The following is a 12,134-nucleotide window of genomic DNA, read 5'->3' as shown; positions in this document are numbered from 1 at the left end:
CAGTCAGTTTTTCTGCTTGATCCGGTTCATCTCTAACAGAACTCAGGGGTCTTCAAACTTCTTTGAAGGGAGGTAGATTCTATCAGCAGAGCTGTGAGACTTATATAGTGACTGTGATTTAAAACGTTGTTTAAAATTTAATTAGTGTTATTTTACTAATGGGAACAAACCTTTGCTAAAAAGTTGTGTTGTTTGTTAAGAGTGATGCTATAACTGTTTTTCAGTTCATTATTTCAACTGTCATTTAATCGTTTAGTGCTTCTTGAGGCACAGTACGTTTTTATTAAATAAAATTGTAACCGAGTTGCATGTTTATTGCTAGTGTGTTAAACATGGCTGATTCAGAGGAAGATACCTGTGTCATTTGTTCCAATGCCAAGGTGGAGCCCAATAGAAATTTATGTACTAACTGTATTGATGCTACCTTAAATAAAAGCCAATCTGTACAAATTGAACAAATTTCACCAAACAGCGAGGGGAGAGTTATGCCGACTAACTCGCCTCACGTGTCAGTACCTGCATCTCCCGCCCGGGAGGTGCGTGATATTATGGCGCCTAGTACATCTGGGCAGCCATTACAGATAACATTACAAGATATGGCTACTGTTATGACTGAAGTTTTGGCTAAATTACCAGAACTAAGAGGCAAGCGTGATCACTCTGGGGTGAGAACAGAGTGCGCTGATAATTCTAGGGCCATGTCTGATACTGCGTCACAGCTTGCAGAGCATGAGGACGGAGAGCTTCATTCTGTAGGTGACGGTTCTGATCCAAACAGATTGGATTCAGATATTTCAAATTTTAAATTTAAATTGGAAAACCTCCGTGTATTACTAGGGGAGGTCTTAGCAGCTCTCAACGATTGTAACGCTGTTGCAATACCAGAGAAAATGTGTAGGTTGGATAAATACTTTGCGGTACCGGCGAGTACTGACGTTTTTCCTATACCTAAGAGATTAACTGAAATTGTTACTAAGGAGTGGGATAGACCCGGTGTGCCGTTCTCACCCCCTCCAATATTTAGAAAGATGTTTCCAATAGACGCCACCACACGGGACTTATGGCAAACGGTCCCTAAGGTGGAGGGAGCAGTTTCTACTTTAGCTAAGCGTACCACTATCCCGGTGGAGGATAGCTGTGCTTTTTCAGATCCTATGGATAAAAAATTAGAGGGTTACCTTAAGAAAATGTTTATTCAACAAGGTTTTATATTACAACCCCTTGCATGCATCGCGCCGATCACGGCTGCGGCAGCATTTTGGATTGAGTCTCTGGAAGAGAACCTTAGTTCAGCTACGCTGGACGACATTACGGACAGGCTTAGAGTCCTTAAACTAGCTAATTCATTCATTTCGGAGGCCGTAGTACATTTAACCAAACTTACGGCTAAGAATTCAGGATTCGCCATTCAGGCACGCAGAGCGCTGTGGCTAAAATCCTGGTCGGCTGATGTAACTTCTAAGTCCAAATTACTTAGTATACCTTTCAAGGGGCAAACTTTATTTGGGCCCGGTTTGAAAGAAATTATTGCTGACATTACAGGAGGTAAGGGCCACGCTCTACCTCAAGACAAAGCCAAAGCTAAGGCTAGACAGTCTAATTTTCGTCCCTTTCGGAATTTCAAAGCAGGAGCAGCGCCAACTTCCACTGCACCAAAACAGGGAGGAGCTGTTGCTCGTTTCAGACAAGGCTGGAAGCCTAATCAGTCCTGGAACAAGGGCAAGCAGGCCAGTAAACCTGCTGCTGTCCCAAAGACAGCATGAACCGAGGGCCCCCGATCCGGGACCGGATCTAGTGGGGGGCAGACTCTCTCTCTTCGCCCAGGCTTGGGCAAGAGATGTCCAGGATCCCTGGGCGCTAGAGATCATATCTCAGGGATACCTTCTAGACTTCAAATCCTCTCCCCCAAGAGGGAGATTTCATCTGTCAAGGTTGTCAACAAACCAAATAAAGAAGGACGCGTTTCTACGCTGTGTACAAGATCTATTATTAATGGGAGTGATCCATCCGGTTCCGCGGTCGGAACAAGGACAAGGGTTTTACTCAAACCTGTTTGTGGTTCCCAAAAAAGAGGGAACTTTCAGGCCAATCTTGGATTTAAAGATCCTAAACAAATTCCTAAGAGTTCCATCGTTCAAAATGGAAACTATTCGGACAATCTTACCCATGATCCAAGAGGGTCAGTACATGACCACAGTGGATTTAAAGGATGCTTACCTTCACATACCGATTCACAAAGATCATTACCGGTATCTAAGGTTTGCCTTCTTAAACAGGCATTACCAGTTTGTAGCCCTTCCATTCGGATTGGCTACGGCTCCAAGAATCTTTACAAAGGTTCTGGGTGCCCTTCTGGCGGTACTAAGACCGCGAGGAATTTCGGTAGCTCCGTACCTAGACGACATTCTGATACAAGCTTCAAGCTTTCAAACTGCCAAGTCTCATACAGAGTTAGTTCTGGCATTTCTAAGGTCACATGGATGGAAAGTGAACGAAAAGAAGAGTTCTCTCTTTCCTCTCACAAGAGTTCCATTCTTGGGGACTCTTATAGATTCTGTAGAAATGAAGATTTATCTGACAGAAGACAGATTAACAAAGCTTCTAAATGCATGCCGTGTCCTTCATTCCATTCAACTCCCGTCAGTAGCTCAATGCATGGAGGTGATCGGCTTAATGGTAGCAGCAATGGACATAGTTCCCTTTGCACGCCTACATCTCAGACCGCTGCAATTGTGCATGCTGAGTCAGTGGAATGGGGATTACTCAGATTTGTCCCCCACTCTGAATCTGGATCAAGAGACCAGAAACTCTCTTCTATGGTGGCTTTCTCGGCCACATCTGTCCAGGGGGATGCCGTTCAGCAGGCCGGATTGGACAATTGTAACAACAGACGCCAGCCTTCTAGGTTGGGGCGCTGTCTGGAATTCTCTGAAGGCTCAGGGACAATGGAGTCAGGAGGAAAGTCTCCTGCCAATAAACATTCTGGAATTGAGAGCAGTTCTCAATGCCCTTCTAGCTTGGCCCCAGTTAAAGACTCGGGGGTTCATCAGGTTTCAGTCGGACAACATCACGACTGTAGCTTACATCAACCATCAAGGAGGGACAAGAAGCTCCCTAGCAATGATAGAAGTATCAAAGATAATTCGCTGGGCAGAGTCTCACTCTTGCCATCTGTCAGCAATCCACATCCCGGGAGTGGAGAACTGGGAGGCGGATTTCTTGAGTCGCCAGACTCTTCATCCGGGGGAGTGGGAACTTCATCCGGAGGTCTTTGCCCAAATACTTCAACGTTGGGGCAAACCAGAGATAGATCTCATGGCGTCTCGCCAGAACGCCAAACTTCCTCGCTACGGATCCAGATCCAGGGATCCGGGAGCGGTTCTGATAGATGCTTTGACAGCACCTTGGAACTTCAGGATGGCTTATGTGTTTCCACCCTTCCCGCTGCTTCCTCGATTGATTGCCAAAATCAAACAGGAGAAAGCATCAGTGATTCTAATAGCGCCTGCATGGCCGCGCAGGACTTGGTATGCAGATCTAGTGGACATGTCATCCTGTCCGCCTTGGTCTCTACCTCTAAGACAGGACCTTCTAATTCAGGGTCCATTCAAACATCAAAGTCTAACTTCTCTGAAGCTGACTGCTTGGAAATTGAACGCTTGATTTTATCAAAACGTGGTTTTTCTGAGTCGGTTATTGATACCCTGATACAGGCTAGGAAGCCTGTTACTAGAAAGATTTACCATAAAATATGGCGTAAATACCTATACTGGTGTGAATCCAAAGATTACTCCTGGAGTAAGGTTAGGATTCCAAGGATATTGTCTTTTCTACAAGAAGGTTTAGAAAAGGGTTTATCGGCTAGCTCATTAAAGGGACAGATTTCAGCTCTGTCCATCTTGTTTCACAGGCGTCTGTCAGAAAATTCAGACATCCAAGCCTTTTGTCAGGCTTTAACTAGGATCAAGCCTGTGTTTAAAACTGTTGCTCCGCCATGGAGTTTAAACTTAGTTCTTAACGTTTTGCAGGGTGTTCCGTTTGAACCCCTTCATTCCATTGATATAAAATTGTTATCTTGGAAAGTTCTATTTTTAATGGCTATTTCCTCGGCTCGAAGAGTCTCTGAGTTATCAGCCCTACATTGTGATTCTCCTTATCTGATCTTTCACTCAGACAAGGTAGTTCTGCGTACTAAACCTGGGTTCTTACCTAAGGTAGTCACTAACAGGAATATCAATCAAGAGATTGTTGTTCCATCCTTGTGTCCAAATCCTTCTTCAAAGAAGGAACGTCTTCTACACAATCTGGATGTAGTTCGTGCCCTCAAGTTCTACTTGCAGGCAACTAAAGATTTTCGCCAAACTTCTTCCCTGTTTGTCGTTTATTCTGGACAGAGGAGAGGTCAAAAAGCTTCTGCTACCTCTCTTTCTTTTTGGCTTCGTAGCTTAATACGTTTAGCCTATGAGACTGCTGGACAGCAGCCTCCTGAAAGAATTACAGCTCATTCCACTAGAGCTGTGGCTTCCACTTGGGCCTTTAAGAATGAGGCCTCTGTTGAACAGATTTGCAAGGCTGCAACTTGGTCTTCGCTTCATACTTTTTCCAAATTTTACAAATTTGACACTTTTGCTTCTTCGGAGGCTATTTTTGGGAGAAAGGTTCTTCAGGCAGTGGTTCCTTCTGTATAATGAGCCTGCCTATCCCTCCCGTCATCCGTGTACTTTTGCTTTGGTATTGGTATCCCAGAAGTAATGATGACCCGTGGACTGATCACACATAACAGAAGAAAACATAATTTATGCTTACCTGATAAATTCCTTTCTTCTGTTGTGTGATCAGTCCACGGCCCGCCCTGTTTTTAAGGCAGGTGCATATTTTTTAAATTATAATTCAGTCACCACTACACCCTTGGTTTCTCCTTTCTCGTTGGTCTTTGGTCGAATGACTGGAGGTGACGTAGAGGGGAGGAGCTATATAGCAACTCTGCTGGGTGAATCCTCTTGCACTTCCTGTAGGGGAGCAGCTAATATCCCAGAAGTAATGATGACCCGTGGACTGATCACACAACAGAAGAAAGGAATTTATCAGGTAAGCATAAATTATGTTTTTTAGTACTTTGGTAATTAAAAGCTAACAGCAAATTCAAACTGGAATACAGAATCCCATGACTATTCTATTAAAACTCTACACTAGGTTTGTCATATTTATGCTATAGCAGGACTAGAATATGATGTATATTATAGTTTAGTTGAGACAAATCAGTAAGAAGGTATAAGATAAAGTTTGTCTAAAGTATAATATTTTCTTCCCATCACAAGGGAATTCCCCAGAGATGTAAATTCCCACCACCCACTTAACTCATTCCTTGTTTAAACAATGTTCCCACATAAAAAAGGTATTGTCTTCCATATAATCAACTAAATTAGTGAGATGATTTAAAAAAAAAAAAAAAGCCCCTGGTGTTGTCATATTTCATATTCCGCTTCCTCAGAGTGGTCATCTCACGTATAACTCATTGGTTGTGTTTCAGAGCTTCAGATTTTCATGACTTGGTTTACAAACAGACAAAGATCCCGTCTCAGCACCAGGAATTATTGTACGAGGGCAGGAGACTGGTTCTAGACCAAGGAACCCAAGCGCAGCATTTTCCCACCACAACAGAAGAAAACCCTATTGTGGTGGTGACCAGCGAGATGGTGAACATAATTGGATTACGATATGAAGAAAGTATGTTGGTTATTCATTTTTCAAAGCAAAATCTGATTTTTCTTATATAAACTAAGGATTCTGTACATGTTCAGATCTCCTTATCTGTTTTGCTTAAACTGCATCTTAATTTGTTCAGTTGGTTAAAGGGACAATGTACTGTAACATTTTCTCTCCTTTAATGTGTTCCCAATGATCCTTTTTACCTGCTGGAGTATACTAAATTCTTTATAAAGCTATAATAGACAACTGTGACAATGTGTCACTGTGCACTTTAACAAGAAAGATATCATCCTTCATGTAATCCAGATGTACCAGGAGTTTGGATACGGAGAACCTCAGAGAAGAGATGAATCAGTATAGTGAAGTTCCATACAGATTCAGACAAAAGGTGATAGAAACCTCACGTAGTTTAGAGCTATGACTGAGCTCTAGTTTCCTCACCACACATGGATTGGACGTCACCGGAGGCGGGACTTTCCTTTGCACACAGACGCTGGTTCAGTACTTGGCTCAGAACGCGGGGTCAGAGCCAGCATTATCTGTACTGGAGATACAGTTAAATTATAGACTGACCCTATGTGTCCTTGTGTTTTTGTCATGTGTGATGTGTAATGGTTTTTATATTTTAATAAATTTGTGGATTTTATCGCTCATCTGCCTTGTCCCTCCTGGAGTGCAGAGAATTACTAACACACTTATACCTTGATAGCTCAGTCATAGCTCTAACCTATGTCAGGTTAATATCACCTTTTGTATGAATCTCTGTGGAACTTCACTATACTGATTCCTCTCTTCTGTGAGGTTCTCCATATCCAAGCTCCTGGTACATCTGGATTACATTAAGGACTATATCCTTGTTAAAGTGCACAGTGTCACAGTTGTCTGTCTATTTTTGTTTTATTTCATATTTGTTACAACACAGTTTAGTGGTTACTGTATTATTATTTTTTTATAGGAAAAGCTATGTAAATGAGATCCATCAGAAGAAATTACACTCCCAGTGGGAAGTGGGAGTGATATGTACTAAAATGTATATTTTCAATGGTTTTCTCTAAATACTGAGGTTTGGTATATAGATGGCAATACAATAAGGGGAGCATTTCCGTATCTAAAAAGTGATAAGTAAGGATGTCTAATCTCCCTACAAGTTCAGCACATTTTAATTAGTTAAATTAAAGGGACAGTAAACCTTAAAAATAATGTTATATAATTCTGCACATAGTGCAGAATTATATAATATTATATTAGTGCTATCGTTATAAAAGCTTATATTCCCTTTGAATTTTGAGCAGGAGCGAGCTACACTTAGTGTTATGGCGCGGTCGGGCCGGGCTGTGACTATACAGCTGGCCCGATGCGCTGTGTAATAAAAACAGACCCGCTCAGAAGAGCACAGAGAGAAAAAATAATGTTATATAATTCTGCACATAGTGCAGAATTATATAACATTATATTAGTGCTATCGTTATAAAAGGTTATACAGGGAGTGCAGAATTATTAGGCAAATGAGTATTTTGACCACATCATCCTCTTTATGCATGTTGTCTTACTCCAAGCTGTATAGGCTCGAAAGCCTACTACCAATTAAGCATATTAGGTGATGTGCATCTCTGTAATGAGAAGGGGTGTGGTCTAATGACATCAACACCCTATATCAGGTGTGCATAATTATTAGGCAACTTCCTTTCCTTTGGCAAAATGGGTCAAAAGAAGGACTTGACAGGCTCAAAAAAGTCAAAAATAGTGAGATATCTTGTAGAGGGATGCAGCACTCTTAAAATTGCAAAGCTTCTGAAGCGTGATCATCGAACAATCAAGCGTTTCATTCAAAATAGTCAACAGGGTCGCAAGAAGCGTGTGGAAAAACCAAGGCGCAAAATAACTGCCCATGAACTGAGAAAAGTCAAGCGTGCAGCTGCCAAGATGCCACTTGCCACCAGTTTGGCCATATTTCAGAGCTGCAACATCACTGGAGTGCCCACAAGCACAAGGTGTGCAATACTCAGAGACATGGCCAAGGTAAGAAAGGCTGAAAGACGACCACCACTGAACAAGACACACAAGCTGAAACGTCAAGACTGGGCCAAGAAATATCTCAAGACTGATTTTTCTAAGGTTTTATGGACTGATGAAATGAGAGTGAGTCTTGATGGGCCAGATGGATGGGCCCGTGGCTGGATTGATAAAGGGCAGAGAGCTCCAATCCGACTCAGACGCCAGCAAGGTGGAGGTGGAGTACTGGTTTGGGCTGGTATCATCAAAGATGAGCTTGTGGAGCCTTTTCGGGTTGAGGATGGAGTCAAGCTCAACTCCCAGTCCTACTGCCAGTTTCTGGAAGACACCTTCTTCAAGCAGTGGTACAGGAAGAAGTCTGCATCCTTCAAGAAAAACATGATTTTCATGCAGGACAATGCTCCATCACACGCGTCCAAGTACTCCACACCGTGGCTGGCAAGAAAGGGTATAAAAGAAGAAAATCTAATGACATGGCCTCCTTGTTCACCTGATCTGAACCCCATTGAGAACCTGTGGTCCATAATCAAATGTGAGATTTACAAGGAGGGAAAACAGTACACCTCTCTGAACAGTGTCTGGGAGGCTGTGGTTGCTGCTGCACGCAATGTTGATGGTGAACAGATCAAAACACTGACAGAATCCATGGATGGCAGGCTTTTGAGTGTCCTTGCAAAGAAAGGATGCTATATTGGTCACTGATTTGTTTTTGTTTTGTTTTTGAATGTCAGAAATGTATATTTGTGAATGTTGAGATGTTATATTGGTTTCACTGGTAAAAATAAATAATTGAAATGGGTATATATTTGTTTTTTGTTAAGTTGCCTAATAATTATGCACAGTATTAGTCACCTGCACACACAGATATCCCCCTAAAATAGCTATAACTAAAAACAAACTAAAAACTACTTCCAAAACTATTCAGCTTTGATATTAATGAGTTTTTTGGGTTCATTGAGAACATGGTTGTTGTTCAATAATAAAATTAATCCTCAAAAATACAACTTGCCTAATAATTCTGCACTCCCTGTATTCCCTTTAAATTTTGAGCAGGAGCGAGCTGCACTTCGTGTTATGGCGCAGTCGGGCCGGGCTGTGACTATACAGCTGACCCGATGCGCTGTGTAATAAAAACAGACCCGCTCAGAAGAGCACAGAGAGCTGGTCTGAGAAACTGACATATTTTTAAAAAATTCAAAGGGAATATAAGCTTTTATAACAATAGCACTAATATAATGTTATATAATTCTGCACTATGTGCAGAATTATATAACATTATTTTTTAGGTTTACTGACACTTTAAGAGCAAAAACATATTTTTCATATACAACAATAAACATAAAGGAACAATTTCCCATACATCTTATGCTCTCAAACCAATTTTACAGTATACCCTGCTTTAAGCAGTTTATGTCTTAGAAAAGCAAATAACTAGTAACCCAATATGTGTATACATTACACTAAAATGGATTTACTTATCAAACACATTATGTGAATACTGATTGTGCACCTTTAAAGGGACACAAACCCCAATTTTTTTCTTTCATTATTCAGATAGAGCATGCAATTTTAAGCAGCTTTCTAATTTACTCCTATTAGCCACCAATCAGCAAGTGCTACCCTGGGTCTGAACCAAAAAATGTCTGCTCCTATGCTTACATTCCTGCTTTTTCAAATAAAGATAGCAAGAGAACAAAGAGAAATTTATAATACGAGTAAATTGGAGTGGAAAGTTGCTTAAAATTGCATGCTCTGATTCATGAAAGAAAAAAATGTGGGTTTGTGTCCCTTTAAGAAACAAATAATAAAACCAGGTTCTACATATTAATAGTAATAGTATAGGGAGCTCTACCTAAGCGCTCTGTTTTTTGAGTGCTAAAATGTGTAGTCATTTTCTTCCTCCTTCCTTTTCTCTCTAGCTAGCTTGTACTAACACCTGCAAAAAATGGAAGTTATTTATGGGGAAAGAGGGGAAAAATCTGATGACTTTTGGGGATTTTCTACCTAACTCCACGAGTCATTATTGATTTAAATATGGGAAACCTGCATTATCGTAAATATGTTTTTTATACAAAGTCATGTCCCTTACAAAGGATATTTGACCTTTCCTTTGCACTATAGATTGGATCAGTTATCTGTATAAAAAAAAAAAACACTTATATACACGGAATATGTCCATTTAATCTTAAATATAGTGAACCTGTCCATTATCCATGTTATGGGGTATTTAGATTTCTTCTGTTATGTGTGATCAGTCCACGGGTCATCATTACTTCTGGGATATTATCTGCTCCCCTACAGGAAGTGCAAGAGGATTCACCCAGCAGAGTTGCTATATAGCTCCTCCCCTCTACGTCACCTCCAGTCATTCTCTTGCACCCAAAGACTAGATAGGAGGTGTGAGAGGACTATGGTGATTATACTTAGTTTTTAGAACTTCAATCAAAAGTTTGTTATTTTACAATAGCACCGGAGCGTGTTATTACCTCTCTGGCAGAGTTTGAAGAAGAATCTACCAGAGTTTTTCTTATGATTTTAACCGGAGTAGTTAAGATCATATTGCTGTTTCTCGGCCATCTGAGGGAGGTAAAAGCTTCAGATCAGGGGACAGCGGGCAGTTGAATCTGCATTGAGGTATGTCGCAGTTGTTATTTTCTGAATGGAATTGATGAAAAAATCCTGCCATACCGTTATAATGAACATGTATGTATACTCTACACTTTAGTATTCTGGGGATGGTATTTCACCGGAATTACTCTGTAAAAGTACATTAAACCTTTTATTAGGTATTTTTCATGTTAAACGTTTTTGCTGGAATGTAGAATCGTTTGCATTAATGAGGTACTGAGTGAATAAGTATTTGGGCATTATTTTCCACTTGGCAGTTTGCTTGTGTTAATTATGACAGTTTCGTTTCTCTCTCACTGCTGTGTGTGAGAGGGAGGGGCCGTTTTTGGCGCTCTTTGCTACGCATCAAAAATTTCCAGTCAGTTTTTCTGCATGATTCGGTTCATCTCTAACAGAACTCAGGGGTCTTCAAACTTCTTTGAAGGGAGGTAGATTCTCTCAGCAGAGCTGTGAGACTTATATAGTGACTGTGATTTAAAACGTTGTTTAAAATTTAATTAGTGTTATTTTACTAATGGGAACAAACCTTTGCTAAAAAGTTGTGTTGTTTGTTAAGAGTGATGCTATAACTGTTTTTCAGTTCATTATTTCAACTGTCATTTAATCGTTTAGTGCTTCTTGAGGCACAGTACGTTTTTATTAAATAAAATTGTAACCGAGTTGCATGTTTATTGCTAGTGTGTTAAACATGTCTGATTCAGAGGAAGATACCTGTGTCATTTGTTCCAATGCCAAGGTGGAGCCCAATAGAAATTTATGTACTAACTGTATTGATGCTACCTTAAATAAAAGCCAATCTGTACAAATTGAACAAATTTCACCAAACAGCGAGGGGAGAGTTATGCCGACTAACTCGCCTCACGTGTCAGTACCTGCATCTCCCGCCCGGGAGGTGCGTGATATTATGGCGCCTAGTACATCTGGGCAGCCATTACAGATAACATTACAAGATATGGCTACTGTTATGACTGAAGTTTTGGCTAAATTACCAGAACTAAGAGGCAAGCGTGATCGCTCTGGGGTGAGAACAGAGTGCGCTGATAATTCTAGGGCCATGTCTGATACTGCGTCACAGCTTGCAGAGCATGAGGACGGAGAGCTTCATTCTGTAGGTGACGGTTCTGATCCAAACAGATTGGATTCAGATATTTCAAATTTTAAATTTAAATTGGAAAACCTCCGTGTATTACTAGGGGAGGTCTTAGCAGCTCTCAACGATTGTAACGCTGTTGCAATACCAGAGAAAATGTGTAGGTTGGATAAATACTTTGCGGTACCGGCGAGTACTGACGTTTTTCCTATACCTAAGAGATTAACTGAAATTGTTACTAAGGAGTGGGATAGACCCGGTGTGCCGTTCTCACCCCCTCCAATATTTAGAAAGATGTTTCCAATAGACGCCACCACACGGGACTTATGGCAAACGGTCCCTAAGGTGGAGGGAGCAGTTTCTACTTTAGCTAAGCGTACCACTATCCCGGTGGAGGATAGCTGTGCTTTTTCAGATCCTATGGATAAAAAATTAGAGGGTTACCTTAAGAAAATGTTTATTCAACAAGGTTTTATATTACAACCCCTTGCATGCATCGCGCCGATCACGGCTGCGGCAGCATTTTGGATTGAGTCTCTGGAAGAGAACCTTAGTTCAGCTACGCTGGACGACATTACGGACAGGCTTAGAGTCCTTAAACTAGCTAATTCATTCATTTCGGAGGCCGTAGTACATTTAACCAAACTTACGGCTAAGAATTCAGGATTCGCCATTCAGGCACGCAGAGCGCTGT

The 12,134-nt window shown here is 41.1% G+C and overlaps 1 protein-coding gene across 1 annotated transcript in view; it reads left to right on the top strand.

Annotated features, from left to right (window-relative positions):
• TBK1 (TANK binding kinase 1) overlaps positions 1–12,134 on the top strand; it is a 355,855-nt gene that overhangs the window by 261,728 nt on the left and 81,993 nt on the right. The window contains exon 9 of the mRNA XM_053716863.1: positions 5,531–5,727. Within this exon, the coding sequence (XP_053572838.1) occupies positions 5,531–5,727 (197 nt within the window). The remainder of the gene's footprint in view (positions 1–5,530; positions 5,728–12,134) is intronic.

The sequence above is a fragment of the Bombina bombina genome, chromosome 6, assembly GCF_027579735.1.
Source record: "Bombina bombina isolate aBomBom1 chromosome 6, aBomBom1.pri, whole genome shotgun sequence".
Taxonomy (NCBI): Eukaryota; Metazoa; Chordata; class Amphibia; order Anura; family Bombinatoridae; genus Bombina; species Bombina bombina.
The sequence above is the reverse complement of the archived record's forward strand: the minus strand, read 5'-3'. Positions and strand labels throughout refer to the sequence as shown.